The 25,063-nt window shown below is 42.7% G+C and overlaps 1 protein-coding gene across 22 annotated transcripts; it reads right to left on the bottom strand.

Moving 5' to 3' along the window:
• Nucleotides 1-54: 54 nt before the first annotated feature.
• On the bottom strand, nucleotides 55-23,284 carry mapk8ip3 (mitogen-activated protein kinase 8 interacting protein 3). Of its 22 annotated transcripts, none has more exons than XM_031862007.1 (34): nucleotides 22,246-23,283; nucleotides 17,785-17,905; nucleotides 17,027-17,097; nucleotides 16,462-16,553; nucleotides 15,786-15,809; nucleotides 14,506-14,656; nucleotides 13,570-13,801; nucleotides 13,329-13,431; nucleotides 12,792-12,910; nucleotides 11,948-11,959; nucleotides 11,232-11,249; nucleotides 10,163-10,220; nucleotides 9,722-9,874; nucleotides 9,137-9,194; nucleotides 8,730-8,881; nucleotides 8,524-8,580; nucleotides 8,219-8,389; nucleotides 7,620-7,779; nucleotides 7,277-7,327; nucleotides 6,678-6,767; nucleotides 6,067-6,222; nucleotides 5,700-5,877; nucleotides 5,299-5,499; nucleotides 5,030-5,213; nucleotides 4,738-4,857; nucleotides 4,399-4,479; nucleotides 4,244-4,311; nucleotides 3,916-4,064; nucleotides 3,630-3,801; nucleotides 3,428-3,541; nucleotides 2,622-2,660; nucleotides 1,927-2,091; nucleotides 1,562-1,708; nucleotides 55-1,408 (listed from the first exon to the last, which is right to left on the bottom strand). In XM_031862007.1, the coding sequence occupies exons 1-34, from the start codon at nucleotides 22,549-22,551 to the stop codon at nucleotides 1,284-1,286; spliced, it is 4,098 nt and encodes a 1,365-aa protein (XP_031717867.1). In that variant the 5' UTR covers nucleotides 22,552-23,283; the 3' UTR covers nucleotides 55-1,283. The 22 variants fall into 22 exon arrangements, with proteins under 22 accessions (XP_031717867.1, XP_031717875.1, XP_031717868.1 ...); XM_031862015.1 differs by having other exon boundaries at nucleotides 7,620-7,746; XM_031862008.1 differs by having other exon boundaries at nucleotides 14,506-14,653.
• Between the last annotated feature and the right edge of the window lie 1,779 nt (nucleotides 23,285-25,063).

Raw genomic sequence — 25,063 nt, 5'->3', positions numbered from 1 at the left:
GAAATCCTTTTTAATATGTTTTGTTTGTGTTTTGTAAAGTAAGACAACTGTAGGTTTTTTTCAGCACACAAATATGTTTAATATTTAATCCACACAGATAGAGATCAATGCATGAAGTTCATACTGAACAAAGAGGATGGGCTTCAGTGTGTCTGGACTTTTACAATAATCCCTGTACACATAATGACACCACATCACTGTTCACCTGCTTTACAACGAACCGTCTGATCTACAGCCAGTCAGATGAGAGATACGAGTCTCGGACCGAACCATTAAACAAAACCCCTTCCACTGGTTTTCCAATTGTTCACATGACTCTTTGATTCACATCAGGCACCAGATGTTTCCTGTCTTTACCACACAAAGTCATTACATCCTCATGAGGGTTTTTGTTTTCATCAGGGTAGAAAATCATTAATCGAGCTTCTTTAAATAGACAAGATTAGATGCAAAATATTTGAGGGTAACAGCCAAAAAAGCCCAAACTAAATTTAGACTTTCCATTCGTTCCATGCCGTTGTAAACCCGTTTGCTATACACTACAATGTTACAGCCACAACAAGACTTCTGTACGCCGTCTCCTTGGATTTGTTTCCACTCTCTCACACACCGTCAAAGACTGTCAATCCGTGAACACCTCATCCGTTAAATCCATTTAAACATACGATGGCATTAACAATCATGGATTGCTGATAAGCGGTTAGAAAAATCTGATTTCTGGTGGAGATGCAAGTCAGTGTTTTCATTCCTATTTCTGCACCTGTGTTCTTGATTCTTTTTGTTATTGGTACAATAATGTTGGGGCTCTGGGCTTTGCAATAAGATGAGCTGGAGGCCTCACAGCTGACAAACTAAGTGGAGGAAGAAGAGGAGTAACTCTGGGGCAGATGCAGGACAATCGAGGTAAATATGGGAAGAGATACAGTGTGCTTACAGGGTGAATATAAGAGCGATACAGAGGAGGGAGGTAGTTATGAGGCTGGGTTACAAGGCTCATGAAGATAGTTACAATGCCCTGGGTGGGACAGAAACAGGATGGCAGGCAGGTCACTAGATCAGAGGAGGTACTTACAAGGCATTAAAGTTACAAGGGGACGGGGCAGGAGGGGATATAATAGTTACAAGGGACGATACATGGCTTTAAGGGTCGTTTTCAGAGCCAAGAGGGGACTTTTACATGGCCAGGGATAATTACAAGGTGTGGGTGGCTGGAAGCTTTTGGGGGCAGGAAGAGATTTTTTTAAGGAGATGAGTGGGTGTGGGGGTTAAAGCAAATCCAGGTGTCACTCAGGTATGTAAGACACCTGCCAGACGATGATGTGGCTTCGCTCAGCTTTACACAAAGCAGGTTTGATCTGCGAAGTTCCACCAGTGTCGCCTTCCTCCGTCTCATCGTCCTCTCCGTCTCCTGAGGAAAACACGTAGACAGAAGATGTAAGCGCTGTGATTATTACAAGGAACACTTAACTTTATTGTGCGGATAATATTTTAATGTATTCTTCTAAACAACATTACAACATACAGGCTTGCATTTGTATAAAACATCAGGAAATATGCTAACCTATACGGAAGTCGATGTAGCCCTCTCCTCCACTCAGCACCAACACGTTGTGAACACTCTGGGCCTCCGTCTCTTGGGGCGCTGTTGACCCCTCACCCTCCGACGGACTGTCCAGCACACTGCCGTTCAGTGTGGCCAGAACATTGCCTGTCACACAGAAGAAAAATGCCAAGTTAGGGTTTACATCCGATTTGTCCAAAATGCCATCACTTCATCATTTTAACAGATATTTGTGTGACAATCCCATGTGATTACTTGAGTTACGGCGATAAAACTTTTTTTGTCTCAAAATAATGTCATAGTATATGTCGAAAAAGAGTGAATGTGGTCAGTTACAGACAGACACAGACGGGCTTTGTGCTTACCGGGTACAGAGACGAAGAACTTGACAGCATCGCGGTGTCCATGAAAACAGAGCTGGGCTTGTGCCATGGAGCAGTAGGGGATGAAGCTGCCGGTGCTCTTCTCAGAGCCGTCGTCACCGTACACGTGGATCACTCCACTGGACGATGTAGGAGACACCTTATTGGCTGAGGGATGAAGAACCCAGGAGTGAATAACTAACCAACCAAGAGTTTTTAAATAGCAAATCATATTCGGTAGCATGACACAGGTAAAAAAATAAATAATAATAAACACCCACAAGATCCATATATTTCCACAGATCAACTGAAAATGAGAAGTGATATTAGAATATTACAAAAAAATAGATTTGAGACACCTAAAGCATATATTTTGCATGCAATGGATCTGGTACACACAAACATATATTTTAGTCATTGATGCAGTAAAGCACAATGAATAATAACATGCAAAGCAACCAATGAGTAAAAGCCCTGCTGCAGTAAAAAGACAAATAATTGCACATAGAATACGTTTGGTGACTTTGTTCACAGCTCAAAAAGGACTAACTGAGTGCCTGATATTCAATGGTGTTCACATTTAAGTAAGCATAACAGGTAGCTTTGCTCTGCAGACACCGTTGGAGGGGACATTAAGGTTTGACCGGGCAAGAAAAGGTAGATCACAACAGCAGGAGGAAGGGAGTGCTCCCACTTACCCCTCAAACCAAGGAGCTGTCCCCGGTGAAGGACCACCGCTACAGGAGGCGGAGGCAAAGAAAGAAGAGGAGGAAGAAGAGGAGTGGGGAGAGCAGAGAAGAAAGAGGACAGTAACAGTTATGACCAAGACTGTCTGTGAAAGAGGAGAAGCCACTGAGGAGAGGCAGGAAAACAGAAGGTGGAAAGAAAGTTGAGGGAGTTGAAGAGGAACACGGATAAACAGCAGCGCAGTATGTGGGGAAAGTTACCTCCTTTCTGATCCGTATAACTACCGAATGATACAATCTGATAACATGTGAGCTGCTGTTAGTTTCTGCAGTGTCTGAAGGTCAGCACATCAGCTGAATTTAAGATCTGAAAAAATAAATAAATAGTAAAGTCATGGCCTTTTTGTATGGAACTAAGGCATCCAGGAAAACAATGTTCTCTACATCTCATGGTTTAGCGGTTTTAATCCATAATGTGACCACATGATGGTGCTGCTGGATTCAGATCAACACCAAAAAATCCCAATATCGTGAGATTAGTAACATCCAGATGGACAAACACATCTTACCACAAAATAACCTCCTCAGCAGAGGTAACCAACACTGTGTCATGAAGATTTTAAGACCACTGAAAGCTTAATGTTTCGATGAGACTGCTAATCACTGCTGATCACTCCTCAAATGTTGTGCTTGTAGCTTCCCTTCCTCTGCCACCACACAGGCACTGCTTTCACCGTTTCTATCTGTATTTGAAACAAAGCTCATGACACACGTTTTGTTGCGAGTCACTTGTTGTGAGCCGTGTAAATTAAACTCACTCTCTGTCAGTGGGATGGAGATGATCACGCCGTTTCCAGTTCCTACCCAGAGGCGATTTCCACCAATCAGAAGTGCTGTGATTCGCACAAAAGAGAAGCCCAGCTTGCCAGTGCCTGTGAATTACAACCAAAGTGAATGGAGAACAGGGCCGGCTGCATGTCGGTGAGAAAACAACACCAGCAAGTGTCCACGGATTCTCACCCAGCATCTTGCTGACGTATGGCTCAATGTCCACATCCTGGAGGTGCTGGTGCGTGTGCGCATGGTAGAGACGCAGTGTCGAGTCTAGCCGGATTGACACCCAAACACCATCGCCGATCCACGCTAGCTGCCGCACCTGACTCTCCCTGCGAGGGTGGGCGTCGAAGGACTTCTAGAGAGCCGTGAAAGAATGATGTGTTGAGTGGAAGAACTCATTATTACAGTTTTACGTTATTGTCGGTGTCATTTTTAAGCAGGATGACGTGACGGTGGATTCTTAACTCACCTCGATCTGCATGCTCTTGGGCTGGATTACGTGGATCTTGTTCTTGTAGCCGCACCAAACCTTATCATGTACTACAGCCATGCAGCGGATTGAGTGATGAGGCCGACCGAGGTCCATGAGGTGGTAGTTGGACAAATCCCACTGGCCATCTGTTGACAAAAACACCCCAATAAAGTTATAATTGTCTTTTACAACAGTCACTAGTTGCATTCATGTCAACACAAAACACACTATTTCAGCCTAAATTGTGCTTTTCTTAGTTCGAGGAACCAACTAGAAGTTTGTTGTATGGGCACTCCGCTTAAACAAATATATAAAATCAAAATACCCTCTGATCTATGGAATATGGCGAGGGTCCCGTCAGCGAGGGCAACCAGCACGCGACCTTTCACATGTCTGCAATCACAGAGGAGACTGCTGCAGTTACAGAAGTTCACACGGACCAAACTACAACTACAGAGTTTAACTGTCAGCACCACTTACACCAGACTGAGCACGGAGTCTTTGAGTTTGATGGAGTGGAGGCACTTCTTCCAGTTTCCAACTGCTGAGTGGACGTAGAGCCTTGAGGGAGAACAGAGGCAAGATACTCCAGAGCAAAACCAAACTGCATATAGAGTTCAAAAGAAGCATGTCATGATATTTATGTGTGCTACTTGGATGGAAGATACAAAAAGAGTCTTCCTATCCAGAGTGTGACTGATGTTTTATTGCAAAAGAAAACAGTAAATATATAAACTTATGGGTAAGGAAATGGTTGCAATATGTGATTTTTGTGCGGCTTTAGCAGAAGTTGTGAGTAGATCTGAATGAGTCACTTACCAGCCGTTCTGGGCCCCGAGCCACATAGTGGGGGCCACGCTGGTGTAGTTCTTGGTCTCTTCACCTCCGTCCTCCGACTCTGGAGGCTGAGAAGTTTCCTCTTTGGACTGACCTGCGCTTCTGTGCGGACAGACGACATACACACTTATCATTTCAAAGGACAAAAGGACCACATATTTCACCGCAGACGTGTTGATCTAGTGTACTAAAAGTTATCAGTTACCAAACATACGCAAACGTTTAATCATGCCATCTCTGATGGTCCTTACACAGACAGGCTCTGGCCTCCTACCTGTCGGAGGCGTCTGACGGACGAGGCTGAGGGTCGGTGAAGACGTGCTCGGTACACGGTCCCGGAGGTCCAGATCTCAGCTCTGCGTGGCTGGCCGTCGACTCTGGAACTTCGGTGGCCTCCGTGGCCTCCTCAGCCGACTGGGCAGGGTGAATCTTCCCATTCATGGTGGGAGCGGTGGGAGCTGAAGCACACCATCATTAAAATAAACAGACAAGCTGGTTGACTTGACACCTTTCTATACTGATAATAATAGACAATGAGCCCACCTTGTCCTTTGTCCATTATAGGCGTGTCAGTGCGTGAGGAGCAGTTGCTTCGGGCAACGCTGCAGTTGGTGGCACAGCCGACGAGAGTGATACCAGCCAACATGCCCTCCACACTGCCGGCGTCGTCCCCTCCAACTCCTGCTCCTCCGTCGCCTGGATCCAACACGATCTCTCCTGCTGGATAGTCGCTCTCGCTGGCAGCTGGATACAAACACACACATTCACACGCCTTTGTGTTTGTACACACACACAATAACAACAACAACAGCTTTGACAGACCCTGTCCTCTCGGTATTATCTTGTTTTCTAATGACCATTTGCATTTTTTTTTTTTTATACGATTCACACCCTTCAACATACCAGGTGCAGAGAAATGCCAGTCTGGGGGGTTTAACAACTACCTTTCCGCTCACCTGGAACACTGGAGATGCAGAGCACGTGAGCGTTGCACACGTTGAACTGGTCGACCAGTGAGCCCGGCTGGTTGGCATCGATGATGACCACCTTGCTGGCAGAGTGGGTGCTGGTGAGGATCCACACTCGACTGTTCATGGTGTCCGTCTCCTGGAGCTCCTTTGACTGGGCGGATAGAGGAGACAACAGGGTTTTAACACAATGACGACTATATAGAAACAGGACAGACGTGGTTCATAATATGTGAATATGATTTTTCCCACATGTATGATTCTAGTTGAGTGTGCAACGTTAGTTTTGAACTACACTCTAAGTAGTAATAAAACTACTAAATGTCCTAAAGTGGGTTTCTACCTTCCTCTTCTCTGGGGAGCTGTGGCTGCTCTTCTTGCCAGCCCCGTTCTCATCAACGTGGAGGGGGTCGCTGCCGCCCGACGGTGCTTTGGCTGGTACCAGCTCCTGGCTGCTGGCCCTCCATCCTGTCAGGTCCACCCCAGCTGCACACCACAACTACAAGAGCACACACGTACCCATAATAGAAAAGTTGTGATTGAGATTGAGGGGCCACCTGAACACTTGAGAGTCACTTAAATGCTACAGTGCCCTTTTTAAAATTATGTTATTGTCATTTTGGTTCAGGAGGAAGGACCATGCTTTGTTCCTACAGGTGAGACATCATGCATGAAGTCTCATCGAGAAGCTTCCCCCTCCCACAGTCCCACTACCCGAGTTCCTTAACACACATTGGAACATTATCGGCTTCCAGACTAGTTGTAATATCACGTATAGTTACACGTGTTAAACTGAGATTTAAGGTGAGCACAGAGAAACGTTCCCTGATGGATATTAAATCCTTCTAGCGTCAAACTGCACATAAATCATTCTGCATAACATTCAAGTGAACTAACAATCATAACACATTTTTGAGTAGAGCTACAGCGGTTCACATCGACTGAAGGCCTCACCTTCCTGTTAGGGTCCTTCTCCACCAGAGGACGACAGTACACCGGGACCGGGACGTTCTTCATGCGGTTGTCCTCTTTCTCGACATTTGTCTAAAAGCAGGCGGTGATAAGAGGTAAGGAGACAATCAAAGTAGTGAATTATCCTGTTACAAAATAAAAGAAAACTCTTTGATTGTGGCACCAAAATATGATCTTTATGTGAGATTATTTTGCTGTTAAACTCTACTGTAACTGCACTGGAAATAACCTGATGGGATGTCATGCAATACACAAAACAAGGGTCCCAGAAATACAGGTAGCTGCCACTGTTCATTCAGGTTAATTTATACTGTATGCTAAAACAACTTTGTCTGAAAATTAGATGGAATCAACTCCTCAAAGACAGTTTATTAGAGAGATGCAGTCATAAATGTGTGTGTGATATCATGCCTCAAAATGAAAAATGTCCCTTGATTTTCACAAGTTCAGCAGCACTTCATAGCAAAGTTGCAATAAAAATCATACAGTTGGTCCTCTGTCCGCTGTCTAGACTGTCTGGATATGGAAGGGAAGGTTCAAGAGAAGGGAAGTCATGCTGGAACTCTGTCGGTCTCACTTGCCTGAGGTCTCTTCAGCGGGCTGTCCTGAGCGCTGTCCGTCTGAACTCCATTCTGTGGGAGACCAGATTTAGAGCCACCTGTTTAAATGTTTGTGCTTGACCTACCTGTTTCAAACAAACTTAAATACCTCTTGGATTTGTTTACAAAGAGATATAAACAGCCAAATTACGTCATCATTTCACAAGCTTGAAATCACTCGAGTCCAGAGGTTTTCACCTGTCCTGTCAGTAACTTAACATTTTCATACAAACTCATTTATTTGTGTGTTTTTGTTGTGTAAGTGGAGTTTCAGGGAGGTTGCTGACCATGTAGGACAAGGTTGTGTGTGTGCGTGTGTGTGTACCTGTTTGAAGCGAGACGGCACACTCCAGCCACACGCCTGCATGATCCCGTCATCGCGGCGCATGTGCTCGCGGACCTGCCGGTACTGTTCACGTCGCTGTTCTCGGCGGGCCAACAGTGCCGAGTCACTGAGGAGAGACGCAACACTGTTACTGGCCAGTCTGGAAGCAACGGGAGGGAAGGGAAGAGAAGGAAGAGAAGAAAGCGAAGCGTTAGCAGCCTGGCCAGCCAGCAGCGAGGAAAAGAGGAAGAGGAGAGAAAGAAAACAAAGCAACAGCGGTTGTTATCAGCACAAATTAAACTAAGCTTTATTCTAGCTTCTCACCCTAAAGTGAGAATCATGAAAGATTTTAAAAGTGTTTAGTATTTGTGTCTGTATGCGAGTTTGGTATTTAACTGTTTTATGTATATTTGAAAGGTTCAAAACTACTCTATGTGTAATGTTGAACATGCTGGAAGCTCTCTACTCTCCAAGCTGCTTTTAAAGCGAGCAAGCGAGCAGGCGTTCAGACCAAAGCAGAGTGAGAGGAAGTGAAGGACGGAGGTTTAGTGAGGAGTGGCGGTAGGTTTAGTGACGGTATGTAGCTGGTTGCTGCTCACTCTTCGGGGAAGAACTCCAGCGTGCGGTTGGAGGTGGAGATCTGACACATGGTGTGGCTGCGTCGCTGAGAGAAACCAGCGGGTGAAGGCGACTTGTAGTGGATGTTGACGCTGTAGTACGGCCGCTTCACAGGCGGAGGGCTGGACGATGTGCTGAAGAGACGTGCAAAGCTGGTGGATGGAGAAGAAAAAAAAAAAAAAAAAAAAAAAGAGGTTTTACATTTGATATTTCACTGGTTCATAAATTCAGGGTATCAGTAAACTTGTACTCTAGTAAAAAAGGTTTAATAAAAGCAGAATCTCACAATTGCCAGATGGTGGACTTCTTTTTCTCTTGGATTTGAGGACTCTCCCTGGACGCCCTGAGAGGAAAGAGAGGTGCGAGTCAAAGAAATAGAAGGCAAAACCAAAACAGACAAAAAATGTTGAGTTCAAACACAGCAACCGTTCCCGACCCGTCCAGCGGTCATCCAAGCTCTTCATCTCTAGTTTAAAGCTTTCTTTCGTCTACCTGATCATCTCCGTCCACCGCACGGCCTCCTGCAGCTCCATCAGCCTCTCTTTGTACTGATTCCTCTCCATCAGCACGCGGGCCATCTCCACCCGGGTGAACCGCCGCCGCTGCGTCATCGTCATGTCGCCGTCCTGCATGGGTGATGAAAACTGACCACACAAGAGCCATTTATTAATATATACACAAGGTCTGAAAACACAGATTTACTGGCAGTGTGCAGTATTCTGACAGTAGTTATGTCATGTTTTAATGTATTAAAATACTTTTTACACATCAACCAAACAACAAAAAATATGTAGTTACAAGTATTTTTCTACTGTGTGAGATCTTCATTACACTAGTGGTGATGAAGAAAATAACACTGATATCTGCATGCAAAGGGACGAGACATTTGTTTTACTCACATCATCACCTCCTTCATCCTTGGAGTCCCGGGACGCACCGAGAGCCTCTGCTCTTAGCCTGCAGCCCAAAAGCAAAGTCAGTGTTACACAAACTGTATTTGAACTGCAGGCAAACATGTCCGATAAAAGTTAAAATGTGTATAGAACAAAATGACACAGAAAATATTCACAGAAAATAGGGAAACTATAGAGGAAGGAAGGAAAAAGAGCATTATGACAGTGTGCTCCTTTTGGTTTGAAGTTAACACAGAAAAACTGACATGAATTCAGACATTTCGTCCTCCGGTTCTCGTACTTCACCAGTGACCGTTTTTCAGGACTATGATGTTACTTTTCCTCTGTGTCTGTTAACAGGATGTATTCATTTGGTTAGAAACGAAGAGTCACTAAGGTTTGGATTACAGGTCAACAGTTTAAGACAATATGTTGACGGATACAACTTGTTGTCCTCTAACTGCTGCACTAATTATTTACCTTGCATTTGACCGGTTCATTGCTATCTGTAGCTTCTCCAAATGCTTTTTTTTCTCATTACATTAATTTAAAGGAGTATATTGTTTTCTTCCTGAAAAAACAAATGTTCACCTCTTGAGTTCTTCTTCCAGCTCCTTGAGTCTGGCGTCCACCTTGTTCTTGGACTGCCTCAAAGCCTCCAGCTCCTCCCTCAGCACCTCCTGCTCCCCCGACAGCTCGTCCACTTTGGCAATAAGGTCATTTTTCACAATGTTGAGAGCATTTCTGTCGAGCAAAGTGCAGAGAGAGCAGGAAGTAAGAAAACAAAACCAGCTCCAGGAAACTACAAGTTGTGTTCTCATGTTTACGAGCAAACCGATTGTTAAACATCATGATCCAACCAGAGGAATGTCACACTCATCTTAACGTACTTTTAGAGCACAAACAAATCTGTCAGTATGTATGAAACACATTTGAAAGGATGAAAGGCAAAAGGTGTACAAGGGTTAACACCAACACACACACCAACACACACACACCAACACACACACCAACACACACAGATCGTCTTACTTGGTCTCTAGGAGCTGTTTGTTCTCCGTCAGCAGGTTCTCCACCTCCTTGCCCATCCCTGAAACAGTCACATTCACATCTCTGTTAATCGTCACACACACACACACACACAACAGAAAACATCCATAAGTCAATAAATCCATTGATCGATAAGCAAAATGCATTTCCCAGAGTTCTTTCATGGCAACACTGCCTTTCAGACCAGCCAAGGTACAGCAAGTGTCTGTTGAGGAGCAAATGAAAGCTCCACAGAAGCCAAAGGTTTAATAAATCAATGAAATTAAAATGAATGGACAGCTTATTGATTCAAGCACTCATGCCAACAGGGAAGCTTTGATGTTAAATATTGGGAGAACAATGACTATACACTCATTATACTTAAGTTATTCTTTCAGACAGAGACAGTCCAGAAGCATCTTTGAGTATCATTTTAACTTTTAGTAGGTTACCACCTTGTAACAACATTTAGATAAAGTACAACCACAACAATTCTTCCCCTCAAAACGTATCATGCCATTTGATCAGAGCTTTACCCAGTTCCATGAGTGCACATATATTCAAAGTTGATCCCTTCACCATGAAAGGTGTTTCTGTCATGCTCAACCTGTTGACTTTGATATTACATCTTTATTATTTTAATCATTGCCAGACATTAATTGAAAAGTGTACGTGCAAGCAGCAAGCACTGTGCAACAGAAGTCAAGCACACAAAACATTTGGACATGAGGACAAACAAAAGAAAAGCCAAAAGTGTTGTCTCCAGTTGAAGAGCTATTCACCACACAACCTATTTATCTTCCTCTGACTCTCTCTATTTTCTGCATCTTCTCTAAAGGATCTTTCTCATAAAAGCGTCTTTTTATTCTAATGTTCTGTAAATGAGCAGCTCATTACTGACAACTATCTAAACATTAGGAATGCGAGGTGCACAGGTGGCACAAAATATAAACATAAAGCCACACAAAGAAACGAGTACAAAGAAGGAACCGGAAAAAAACGTGTAAGCTGGAGGCCAGGGAATGACATAACAAGCAAATGTGACCACGAGCGAGGGCAAAGTGTGCCTTACCGAAGAAATCATCACGAACTGGAGGCAAAAGAAGAAGAAGGGAGGGGAGAAAAGAGAGAAGAAGAGGAGAGGCCACGGATCAGAGAGGGAAAAGAGAAGGACAGGAATGGAAGAGAGAAGATGCTGATAAGCATTTATTATGTTGGACTTGAAGAAGAGCAGCAGGGCTAAAGAACACAAAAGCTGCTATTCAGCCCTCAAACTGAAACAAGAGAATACTTCTGTGACCCCAACCGCTGAGTTCATCAAACATCATCAGATTTGTTTTAAAGTCCCAGTGAAACAGCCTTTTTAGGAGCATATTGCTGCTGTGAAATGATGCATTTCCTATTTGATCATAAAGCTGGGTGGATGTCTCTTAACCAATGGGATGTACTGCGAGTCTGGGAGAGTAGTGCACTTTAAAAAATACTATTGACTGAAAGCTTAAGGAAAGCAGACTGGTGTAGCTCATGGCAATCACTAAAGATTAAAATCATTTCACTGTGACTTTAAAGGAACAAGTGTATGGATATTGGGCATCTACTATATCATCAAAATCTCCAATTGTTCGACCAAGCAATGACTAAATAACATACTAGTAATTATATAGCAGTATAATAACAATAGCAATGACACTGGTTAATAACTGCTCTTAGGTGTGAAGCTTAGCAAGTAGATGGGAGTCGACAGAGTGAAAGAAAAATATACCAACCAATGCATGTTCAGATACACACCTGAGAACTCCCCTATGGGTGTCACCAGCAGAAGCACATAAAAAGGAAAAAAAGAAACGGGTGAGAAGTTATCAGATGGACAAGAAGACGGATCAAAGCTCCCGTCGTATTTCTGCTGCATAAAAATCAGGGACAATAAATCAAAAACCAAAACAACCCAGAAAATAAGAGAAAATCCACCAAGTGTGGTCCAAATCAGACACATCTACGATAAATAATAAGCAAAACAAATGCAAGGAAATCTGAGAAATATACTAGATTCAACTTTTACAAATAGGATCTGTTTAATCAGCATTTAACATGCCTCTGCCCCATACAACAGAGAAAGAAAAACAAGAAATAGTAAACAGAAATAATAGATGTAACACTGCATGAATGGGCAGCAGAGGTTTGGCGTGCAGCCAGAGAGCGACTGTATGTATTTTCATGAAGTGACTCAGGGATGAGCTGCCGGCACGGCACCATGCAAGGTAAAAAGTCAGAGTCATTCACATTCACACAGCGTCACATGGAGCTCCTGCCCTGACGTAACGCAAAGCCAATGCTGTCTTGTGTGATGCGCTCATGCATCCGCCTTTACTTCCTGTCCTCTGGATCTACACTGAATCTGATTTCACTGAGTAATATCACACGTTGGCACGTTAGCAGACAAGTAGAAGCCTCAAGCTTCACTTTCACCAGTTCACGGTGAACAACGAGGCAGCAGTGTTCAGGCGTTTACTTTGAAGAGAAATACTTACCACTGACAGAAGGATATCACTAAGCTGCAACTGCCAAGCTTTAAGATAATAATTGAAACTGATAAAACTAACAAACGTTATAACCGTCAAAGTCCTGTTCATACCTAGCAGCTCGGCGCCTGCGTCGACATCTCCAATGATGTCCGACTTGGCGTCTTTGATCTCGTGGTAGAGAGAGTCAGTGTTGATGCCGAAGGCTTCGTTCACTATGCCCTGTGAGGGGCTGAAACACACACATTACATTTCATTAGACCAATGCTGCGATAGGACCAAAGAATCTCACTCGTAGTCCCTGAAGTATCATCAAAATTCGTACAGGTAAAGAGCATCATGCAGCATGAATACAACTTAAACATATTTCTATTAATTTTAATCAAAATATGAGAGTTTTGTTTATTCCGTCCTGTTCATGTGTAATACTGATGTCCATCAAAAGTCTGGCAACTTCCCCCTTGCTGATTTTTTTATTTTAACTTGCTTTGAGCCAACTGACTACAAATCTGCACACAACAAAACCCTACTAACCCTAATCTCAACCAAGAATAACTGCAGACATGATGTTCACGGTGTTGAATTATCTAACTCAACCAAGCAGGTCTTTGCATATAATGGGTAAATTATGCATCACAGTGTATCTGTACCTGTTTCCTCCTCCGTACACACGGGGGTCCACACACATGTCCAGCTCAGGCGTGGAATCAATGATCTCCTGAAACTCGGACCACTCATCGCTGCTTCCCATACCTGGAAAAACATGCAGGAAACAGAACAGAACTTTAAAACAACTGTAAACATTTCGACCATATTGCACTTTGCACTACTCCGACATTCGAGAGGGAACAATGGTTTAGTCTGAAGACACATTTGGTAACACGCTCTTACCGATGCTGACATTCCTGGTTTCTTGGGAAACCTGCACCTCCATATTCCGGCTGAGCCGCTTGGCACTTTTCCTGCGGTTCCCGGCCCGCGTCGCGTCAAACTCGGTCTGCGGCAGGAAGCCCTCATTAATCGGGGTGACAGTGGCGGAGGGGACGGAGGAGGTAGGCGTGTTGGACTTGCTTCCTGTGCTGCTGGGTGTAGCCGCCACGGAGTCGGACTCTGATCCATCCTCCTGGGTGGTTGGAGACGATGACATGGGAGCAGGAGACAAACATCACATGAGCATTATATAGTGAAGGAACATTTTACCTATAACACCATTATACCAATACCAGTCAGAGTCAATTATGACTTTCTTGTAAGGAGCTCCATGGTTCATGGTTCGATTCCATTACGTTTTTCAAGGCTTCACTTGGACTTAAAGGACATACTATTATCATTATTCTTTTTTTTGCCTATTTTGATGATGGATTCCCTATTTTAACTCCTATTGTTACGTTGTTATCAAATTCATCTCAAAAAATCTCAAAAAATGCTAACTTGTCAGTGACTTTGTGATATTTTCTTTTACTGTGGCTGTTTCTCTCACAAATAAAGCACTAGTTTAAAAAAAGGGGACATTTGCACATTTAAACTTAATTCGCAAGAGTAAACTAAAACGTGGTTTGCAAGCGCCATGATCACACAAACTTCATGGAAAATAATATGGACCCTGCTTGCTCGAGTCAACATATATACCTAACAAATCAGACTTTTTATCCAAGTGATGCGAGTAAAATTGTTTCCTCAAAAGTGACACAAGCAGGCGTGGGAGGGGAGGTGGTCCGTGTGGGTGTGGCTAGCGGGACGGGCAGCAGTAAGACCGGCCCCTCCCCTTTCCACTCCCCAGGCTGCGGTTGTGGTCGTGGTGGAGGACAGGGCCGCTGTCTGTCCCACCTGATAGGCAGAGCAGAGGGTAGACCGGCCGAGCTCGCTGACCTGCCAGATGTCTTTCCCGGGCATCATCCTAGCCCCCCCGAGACCCCCACGTACCATGCCCTCGCCGCTGGGGTACAGGCTCAATGAAGGCGGCCGCTCCGCTTTGCTGCTGCCACAGGAGACACAGAGAAGAGTGGAGATTAACGAGAGATGGATAATTGTTTATTAATCTATCTTTTTTTTTTTTTACTTTTCATTCTCCAGGGCTGAAGGTTTTCCTGGCATGCGTTAGATGCAAGGCACAGAAAAACCTGTACAACATTTCCAAAATATGCTCGTTCTCTTGCTGAGGTGACTGATATCACTGTCAAGACAAACAACAAACGCCTGCAATCAAAACAGCATCCTTATATAAATAAATATGAATAATATAGAAATAGAACAAGTTAGGGAAAGGGGTTTTAGGGGGATTTTAAACCCATTAAAAGACAAGCAACAGGGGCTCTGAGAGCATGCAGTCCAGTCCACCAGGCAAAACGTATTGGATTCATGAGCTTTTCTAGTTTACTGTGGATACAGATGCAAGTCATTTACACAGATGGAGCCATCAACACAGACGACTACAGGTAGTTTGTGGAAAACTCAACACAGATAACACATCTAAAGATATTCCTATAAATGCACGATGCAGGAATTAACTCCTCGTATGGCTGATTAACTACATGCAGTACAGACTGTGTGTGCATGTTGCAAATCAATGTATCCACATCTACTTATATCTGCTGTTTTACAAAACTTCACATGCACAGCTCAAATTGCTACTTTTTGTGTAATGATAAAATACAATGTTGTTTTTTTTGTCATTATCAGAAAATAGTAAAAATTAAAAAGTATAAGAACCGCGGAAGATTATTCCTTTTTCTATATTGCTTAATATAAATACATTTGTATTTAATTGCAGAATACTGACAGATAAAACAAGCAGAGCAGGCAGACAGACAGGCAGACAGACAGACACATGGACGGACAGACACATGGACGGACAGACACATGGACGGACAGACACATGGACGGACAGACACATGGACGGACAGACTGGCAACTCATGAGGGAGAAAGAGGAGTAAACTGGAAAATGTGATCGTTGCTTTTACACGACCTCTGAACCATTTCATTATTTGTTATTCGAATGCACCATTATTGATAGTCACAGTAATAAATTGTTGTCACACCCATCAATAACTAATAAAGCAAAAAGGAATATTTCTTGAGGGACTTGTGGGACCATGTTGGATTTACCTTTTCCTCCATGTGTGGCGTTGACTGTGCAAACAGCAGCAACAGAGAGCAAGCCAGCAAGACAGACAGACAGTGATTAGAGAAAGACAGGAACATGCCATGATATATGAAAACGCACAAACACACTCTCTCTCACACACACACACACACACACACACGCCTTTACAAGTTGACTCCAGTTTTTTTTTACAATTCTGAACTTTTTGAAGATCATTTTTATTCTTACTAAAACTTGAGATAATCATCAGTTTGTCTTCTAAGTCTGTCAGTGTTTATAATGCAGCCCTCATGCATTATAAACACTGCGGTTCTGCTACAGAAGCTGCACCAGATGTCCCGCCTCTCGTCTTACTTCGGGCTTAATAAATATTCATGCTCATCAGTCGACTAATTGCTGAAAACAGAAAGCTGGAAAAAAAAAAAACTCCGAACTTTCTAATTATTTTTCCACAAGTTTCATAATTTCCTCTCTGTCACAGGCTGAAAAGTAGCAGCTGTTCATCACGGCTCCTGACAAACAAATGCCGGCATCAACACACAATGAGATGTTGAAACATGAAAATACACAGAACATGAAACAGCAGCAACGAGACGATGGGTGAAAGTTATAATTCAAATCCACACAAAGACATACGAACAACCTTTTTACACCAACACACGCGTTAAATCGACTCACGTTCGTCCACAGCCGGGGCCTTCTGATTGGCTGTTACTCCCTGCCTGCTGCATTTTGGACCGCTCTATGTGTTCCACATACGTCTGGATCATCTGTGCGGCACGGTGGCAAAAAAGAGAAATGTGTGAGAAAAGAGGCAGAGGACAATTAAATGTTTAAGGATGAGAAAGCATGAGAAATAACCCTGGACTGGTGAGTAAAGGAGTTGCATTTAAAAGGATTATCATTATGTATTTACAAGATATAATGTACTAAATGTTAGATAACCTATATTCAATGTGTTGTGATCCAAAAGGACAACGACATTAGTTTAAAGCTGTTACAATATGATGTCAATACTCATTAACCACACAATCTAAAATAGACAAGAGTTACAAATAGAACCAGATTGTAAGATTATTGCACTCAAAGGACCATACTATGACTTTTACATACTGCTATTTATTTACTACAAATCACTTCCATCTTATTTCAATACACACACTTTGTTTTCGATGTTCAAATTGTGTTTCTCTAATGTCTTTGCTCCAGTTGTAAAGTTGATGGGCTGGAGGTTTGCTCTTACCTCAGTGTGGCGCTGGTGCAGAGCGTTGTACTCTTTCTTCATGTCTGATTCTCGCTCCTCCAACCGAGTGACTGGGAGAGAGAGAGAGAACAGTTTAACAGCAGGAAACCACTAGGAGGGACTTTAGTTAATGTTCAATCTTACTTGCCAGTATTTAAGATATTTAGCTATTTGGGTCTGTGAAAAGACACAAGAACTAAAAGTTACAGCTAGTTGTCTAAGAAGACAAAACAGTCAATCAAATATGTACGCCAGTATTCATTAGGTATTCTTAGTGAACAGAAGCATCATAATCTAAAAATACAACGTCCTCCAGCAGTGTGTCTACTTCCCTTTACAGTTCCCCGTTTTAGCTTTAGTGTTTATTTTTATTTTATTTGTGTATCTGAAGAAAAACAACTTGAAGAGCTGCTGAGCTATTAACTGAAATTCATCAAATAACGTTTAGGAAGTCAGTCAATGTCCAGGTAACGGGACTCTGCCTTAAGTACGAGTCTCAACACCAATCCTTCATGTTTTGGGCTTTTTCTTGTTCAGTCAAAACTGGATGTCAATTCAAACCTGTGCCTGCTGATCTCAAATCATTTTTAATGGATGTTGTTAGTTTTTTTTCTCCTGGTGTTGCGTCTTGGACCCGACTATAGCGATCCTGATTTTAGCTTTGCCTGGGACGTTCATAAAGAGCCACATGTGCTACGCGTACAGTGTATCATGGGAAACACAGAGGGTTGTAGTCAGGAGGAAGTCTGTCCACTCACTCTGGTCAGAATAGTTCTTGGTCTTGAGCTCCTGCTGTTTCCCCTGCAGCTCCAGAAACTCCACCTGCACCTGCAGGTCCTTCTTCTCAGCTTCCAACGCATCCTCGAATTCAATGAATTTCTAATGGAAGACAAGAACAAAAATTAGGTCTTTACAGAACTGGAAATACATTCATGAACTCCACTTAAAGTGACAGGTTATATAACGTTGTAATTATTCTATATTGATTGGATTAGATTACGATGCTTGTGGTCAATACACAGCGAAGTCCTGTAATTGTGAAATTGTTCACAGCAGCCATTACCTTTCAAAACGATTCAGAGAAACTAACAGTGCAGTCTGCCCTCATGAGTCAAAGACTAAGTGTGTGTTTAGATGAAAAACATTTGATTCTTAAAGTCTTTGCCTCTCACAGAAAGGTTGGAGTTTGTCAACAGCTTTATAAAATACCTCGGTTGGTCGTATAGTGAACACAAACACAGTAACTGAGGAGCAGGCAAACAGAGCCGTCTCCGTCCCTTTCACTCCCTTTTTATTTTTTATATAAAGCTGTTCACAAAGACGTCCTTTTTTCAGTGCAGCAAGTCCACAAAGTCTTAATACTGTAATCCTCTGACTGCAGTGAGACTATGGAACCAGGAACATGCAGCAGATATCCAGCACACATTCAATATGATGACCTTCAGTGGAGAACAACACACTTGATCGTCATATGCAGAGTGGATTTTAGCAGGAAAATAAACCAATTAGTCCTTTCAGCTGCTGACTGTCTCCAGCTCTGAGTGCAAGAGGTCACAGATATGCTACTCTTCTTATTGGCTCATTTAAAGAGACAAGATTCTTTATCAAATCAACTTAATGACAAAAAATGTGACTCAATAAAGAGAGAATTTGCATATTATTATCGTCAACTACCGAGCTGAATAAACAGCCGTCATACTGTTTTGTTTTTGGAGCTTTTCTACCAATAAAATAACTGAAAACCAAGTTTATACATCAAATAAAGACGCTAACTATACAAACTATTGTATTTTTCATCATAATATGTCATATTTATATCTGGAGGGCCAGCATGGTGTTCTTTAGGACTTAAAATGTATTGCTTCACACAATAAGAGTATCTCTTCTTTAAGTCGATAAAGGCAGGGATGTTTTCTGCTCATATTGGGTGTCTTGATTGAAACGCTGTAAAACTAGTGAACGTTATGCTGTAAAGTCGTTCTACCTTCAGAGCAGCAGATCACAGCTTCTCACTATAATATCCACCTGGACCGGGAACACGTCCTACAGTAATAAGTATTCGCTGTTCAAACGCAGCGTTAAGGAGGTACAGCATACTGATGTAGTGGTTTGGTGACTAGACTTTCTCAAAAGGGGAATAACACAATGTATGTATTTATGGGCTGGAATATTGTTTTATTCTGTCCAGTATGAATAACTCATCGGTAGCCTTGTGAAGCTAATGTGCTACCCTGACAAACCGTAGTTAAGAGCATTTGACTGCAATGTGGTCACATTTCCAACGACTTACATTGTGAAATACCTGAACAGAGACAGAACCGACTACAGCCCGACCTCCTGTTCTCAGGTTACATGTTAAGAGAGTGCTTTTAGAAGAAATGCATCTGTGACCATGTCGAATCTGCAGCTCAAGAAGCCAGTTGTACCGTTTGGATCGAAGCTGATGAGTCACACAAAATCAGTTTTCCGTTTACAACCAACTAAAGCAAATCACATCAAGAGAGAAGGTGATTGGGGCGTGGTCAGAGATGATCAATCTTTTACTGTAACCGCATTTTGAGAAGTGTTGGCGGCACAAAGTGATGGGTCACTCAAGCAGGCGGACGCAGAACAAGACAGAAAACAACTAAGATGCTACAAAATGGCTGAATCTGTTAAACTCTTAACTGTAATCCTGGATGTGTTGGTGAGGGCTACACGAGCAGACGCAGAGCTGTGGCTTTGTTTACCATTAGCTTGAGCCTAATAACCCTGTAATCTGAGATGCTTTTTGTTCGTTGCTCCCGGTGTCTCGCGAGAGGGAGCGTTGTTGTTTTCCTCCGGCTCTGAGATTCTCTCTCACACGGCCTTTTCTTTGTATTAGCCTTTTCCTACACTACAGCTTTCTGAACCTCAGGCTAGTTCTCCGTCTCTATATTTGTTGTTCTGTTTCTGCTCCTCATAAACACAAATCAGGTTACAGTGCCAGGCTCCCTCAGTGTGCTCTGTGCACTATTGATTTCCTGTGATTCCACACCCCTCTTAGGTCGTCCCATCCCCCATTTTACCCCTCCGATAGTCAGACAAAACTGTCTCTGTTTAATTGTCCCATTCAAATGTGTCACCTAATTTGAGCTGAAGATGTAAATCGACTTCTCTCACTGGAGGCAAACCTCAGCGTCCTGAACGCCAAAGAAAATCAAGAAATACACTTGACCATAAAAGGAGGCTATATTATATTAACGTCTGAATTGGTTGCTTAATATATAAACAAGGCCAAAGTGTAACATTCAATAGGTGCGGGTCCAATATGAAACCCAGCTTTTGGGGGAAGTATCCAGGCTCTCACCACAACCTTCCCTGGAGACAGAAAATAAACATTACAAATCGAATTCATATGAGAAGGTTGGTCGATGTGATAAAAGGGGAACATTACTCAAATTGTGGACGTGTGCAGTTTTAAATCTAGGTTCTCTCTTGTGACGCGAAGCAGGATCAGACAATTAAATGAAGATCTCGTGGAAAGATAAAGTCTGCTAAAGGCTGCTTAATGCACTTTTGATTTATATATCTGACGGGTATACAGTCATTATGTATTTAGTTTCAGTATCATTGTTTGGGCAAAAACTAAAACGTGTCTGGACCTGTTGGCATCTCTCAATTAAAACAATGCTCTCAGCCCACTCAGCTCCTACTCTTACCTGCAGCACCTGTTGGTTTTAAAGTATTACTTACAAGACAACCACAATGTCATTATAAACATACTGGATTTTTTTTCCCCGGTCACGATATTGAAATAAGCTGAAATATGCGAACACTGAAATTTTAATATGACGCAGCAAGTCCTCCCTGAATTAACAGCTTAAAGTGAAAACAAACTAGATCCGCGACTCAGGGAGGAGACACAGAGGGGAAGCAGATGATGAAACAGACTAAAAGCTGAGCTAAGCTGATACTAGCTGGGCTGACAGTGATATGCTGAGGCCGCTTTGGATGGGAGAAGGATTAAAGTTGCTTTACGACGCCCGCTGGTACCACGGCTGCTGTTCAACTGGTCAGGGGGGGGAAGATATGCTGGAGGTGGAGCTTGGACGGTAATGTAATAGCTCCATATTGATGTCCACTTTTCCTTTTTGTGTTCCTGTTCTTGCAGTGTTTTCACGTGTAAACACCCACTAAGAGTCAGGCTCACACACTTCATCTGTCAAAGCTGTGTGCTGTCACTTTATCTCCATTTACTGCATGAACACTATCATCTACTTACTTTACATTGGCATAAGTATTTGCATATGAGACTTGAACTGTGCTGTGTGGAAGCTCAGGTATCATAAAAGAGCACTAAAAATGAAACTAATTTATTGTAAAAGCAAACATTAGTATTGTATATTGTCCTTCTTGTTAGTTAGCATTGATGTTTGCAGTGGTGAAAACACTGTTAGTAGCTGTAGTAATAATGGTGGTAGTATTAGTAGCAGAAGTAGTTGTGACAGTAAAACCTATAATCGTAAAAGCTTAAGTAGGTCCAGTTAGTATAAACAGTTATCCATACATATAAATGTGTTTCTATGACAGTTTGGACTCAACACTAACTAGTATAAGTGTTGTATATGTTAACCTTTGAGTACTGTTTACTTGCATCTACTTGTGTAAGGTATCTGACGATATAGTGACTGTATATTGACCTAAACATCTGAGCTGGTATATGTTATCACTGTAAAATCCCTGGAAAGCAGATTAGGATTAAAAGGGTATATTCTAAATCATTTACAGGAATTTATTTTCTTGCTTTACTATGCTTCATACCTTCCACTTATGTCATAAGGCCTACATGTTTGACACCTGAGGTTCTGATACCTGCTGAGTAATAGCACATAAAATATACACTGTCTAATCAGTTGTTATTCTGATTTGGGTATCATGATATTCACTTAAGTAATGTAGTAAATGTAAGATCAGGTATTTATTGAGGTATTTCTAAGCCATTTTAACAAAACTACTATAAAAACTGTATGATAGGCATATATTAATATTTTTTATATAAATAGCTTGATAGAAGACAGTGTTGAACATGTGTCAGCAGTGTATGAGACTAAAAATAAGCTCATGTCACAGGCCTTAACGTGAGTCACATGTCTGGTGAACCCTCTCGCTTCAGACGGGACACCGTGACTGTGAAGCAGCGTGAAGATGGATGTGATGATGCGGGTATGGAGGCCCATCAGACCCGGGAGGTGACTCACCTCCTCCGCCTGCTTGCGAAGCGCTTTCTCCCGCTCGTACTGGGTGATGAGCTGCTCGTTGTCCTCCTTCAGCAGCTCCAGCTCCACCTCGTGCTCCTGGTTCTCGGTCAGCACCCCGTCCAGGTTTTCCAGGACGTTCACCACGAGCGGCATCAGCTCCTTCACCACCTCCTCGTCATAGCTGCGGATCAGCCGCTCGAACTCCCGGTAGATGCTGTTGGCCAAGCCCGACACCCGCTCCGACATCACGGAGCCGGAGCCGTAGTCGTCCTGGTAGACCACCTCGTCTATCTGCAGCTCCATCATCTTGGCAGCTGGACCCGGCTTCTCTCTTCCAGATGAGGAGGCTGCGTTGAACAGTTTTTTTCAGGCCTGCAAGGCGAGACTGTCACAAGGTTTGGATCCGCTCAGCGCGTAAAAAGAGGGGGCATTCAATCACAGCCTTCGATCAAATAAAGAAAACAATCAGCCTATGCCATGCTGCCGCAGCAACACATTCACTGAACGATAACTGGCTGTTGCTGTGCTTAACCTTGAAATTACTGGCTCTAATATTGTGATGTAAAGAGGGCCCCCTCCTCCTCCGCCACCAGCCCGTTGTATCGCCTCCAGACGCGGCCCAGCTATTGCTCTCCCCCCGCAGAGAGCATCTGATCCGGGGAGCAGCGGATGTGGAGTTGTCCAGCCGGAGCTTCGGCCCTCGCTGAGCCCATGCCGAGGAAATGCCTTCGTCGATGATATATTGCACCTGACTCTCTCAGCAGCAGCCGCAGCCATGGACCCCGGCCATTGCTGGCAGGGGGAAATAAATAAATAAATAAATAGTTAAATAAATAATCGAACGCTCCCTGATCCGCAGCCGACGCCCCGTTCCGCCACTATATCGCTTCCACCATGTTTGATCCCCCTTTACAGCGGGCGGCCGACGCAGCTGGCCGGGCTCGGGCGGTGATGGTGATGTCTCCCTATGGGAGAGGCTCTCTCTGCTGCTCGGAGAGAGGAGCCAGCTGACCGACTCTGTGTGACGTCACACCGTCTGCATTGAACCAGCGGACTCACTGCGTCAAGTCAGGCAGACTACACCGGAAGTCCGCTTCACGATTTCAAAATAAAGCTGAACAAAAAGTGTTTAAATTGTGATCGGGTTAGATAAACGCTCAGCTTTTTAATGATTTCAAAACGAGTTTCTCTTAAAAGGGACACTCCACTCAACGAATTAAAAAGGACAGCTAAATCATACCACACGTCCTGTGTAAAAAGTTGTTTAAATACTACTCCGTTGTTAATGAGCTCATTTATGAAATATCTCATCTTGAAAAAAATGATATTCATATAGTTATTTCATTCTATACGCAACCAATTTGTTCAAGACTCATTGACATGACCCTTTCCTCCAGCCTACCTTCAGATTACTACATTTGATTTGGTTCATGTAGTAACATCCTTGCGGATGGTCTTATTTTGGAAGTTGAAACCGGAAGTGATAACTATCTTTGTAGCAAACTTGACCAATCTCTGCAGGAGGACAGTACCTGGTGCTGGAATTAAATAATGGTGACAATGCACTCTCCAATAAATGAAATAAAATGGTTCACAGTGCAGACAAACAAAAGCAATTATAAAAGACTAGACCACATGAAACCTCACAGATATTTTAAAGTTAAATATTTGTAAATTTTGTGGACCATTTGAGATATTATACTATACTTGTATTCTGTCAGTTGGGATACTAATTCCCACCTGACAGACTAAAAGTACCTCAATTTAAATAATTTTTGTTTAGCTAACATCTCAAATTTTCTGAACACTCGCAACAAAAATGTATCTTCTTATAAATGTTAAAGTTGTTTGCCAACGCATTGGTGCTCAGTTGGTGCCAGTGAAAGCTCATTCTACTTTCATCTGTACAGTAGATGCAGTTTTAAGCCTCGTCTGAAGGGGTCAGCATATAATAACTATGTTGCTGATTTATACCACAGAGGAAACGGCTCTGTTCTTGAAAAGTCTTCTGAATGTTTGCCACCTGGATGTAATTTAAAATATGGTCAGTAAAGAAACTTACCTCCACACATTTCTTTCCATGACGAGACAATATGTGGAGGGATTCAGCTTTCCACGCTGAGACTTTTATCGGCTTCTTGCTGCAAATGCACTTGACTCTGCAAAAGAGATCAACAGAGTTTCATAATCCTGCAGTGGACATTCACAATGACCATAAAGATGGAGGAATGTCTCCAGTTAGCATTTGATATCAAATTTACTTTTTGTACACGTTAAAACAAATTGTATGTTCAGATACACCAAGAAACATTACTGGATGCATTAGAAGAAATACAGATATTAAACACAAACATAATCACAAAAGATCTGATAAAGATGTTCTTGTGTTGTATTAATTCATTGCTTTTAAAAAAATGTTACACTTCTTATAAAATTATTGCAAATGTAGACAGTTTTTCCCAGTAAAGGATTAATAAAATCAGGTGAGATTTTTTGCTCAACAAGACTACTGCCTGACTATAAGAGGGAATAAAGGTTACAGTCTCAAGAACTCAGATAGGATAAAAGAAAATCCTTCCAGACAATAATAAAAAGGGAAGGCGTGGAGAGCAAACATCTTTCAGGGAGACAAGTGAAGCTTGGACTATTGTTTGCTGTGAAGAGGACTAACAATGGAGACAAAGACGGGTCAATGAAGCGTAGAGACTGGAGCTAAAGGGCCCAAAGCCAAAATGAATCTTAACCACCTTCATATTTAACAACTATTTCCAACAGCACAACAAAATATAAACACAGTAAATACTTAGCAATACTCACA

The sequence above is a fragment of the Anarrhichthys ocellatus genome, unplaced genomic scaffold, assembly GCF_004355925.1.
Source record: "Anarrhichthys ocellatus isolate YVR2014 unplaced genomic scaffold, GSC_Weel_1.0 scaffold26, whole genome shotgun sequence".
NCBI classification, from domain to species: Eukaryota; Metazoa; Chordata; class Actinopteri; order Perciformes; family Anarhichadidae; genus Anarrhichthys; species Anarrhichthys ocellatus.
Note: the sequence above shows the minus strand (reverse complement) of the source record. Positions and strands in the feature narration are given on the sequence as shown.

What these genes read in the sequence shown, in the direction of transcription:
- mapk8ip3 (XM_031862007.1), bottom strand. Translation starts at nt 22,551, where the DNA reads ATGATGGAGCTGCAGATAGACGAGGTGGTCTACCAGGACGACTACGGC. An exon ending in GTGTACGGAGGAGGAAACAG is followed by an intron (nt 12,911 to 13,328) that starts GTACAGATACAC and finishes TGTGTGTTTCAG; the next exon opens with CCCCTCACAGGGCATAGTGA. An exon ending in TATAATGGACAAAGGACAAG is followed by an intron (nt 5,214 to 5,298) that starts GTGGGCTCATTG and finishes GGTGTGCTTCAG; the next exon opens with CTCCCACCGCTCCCACCATG.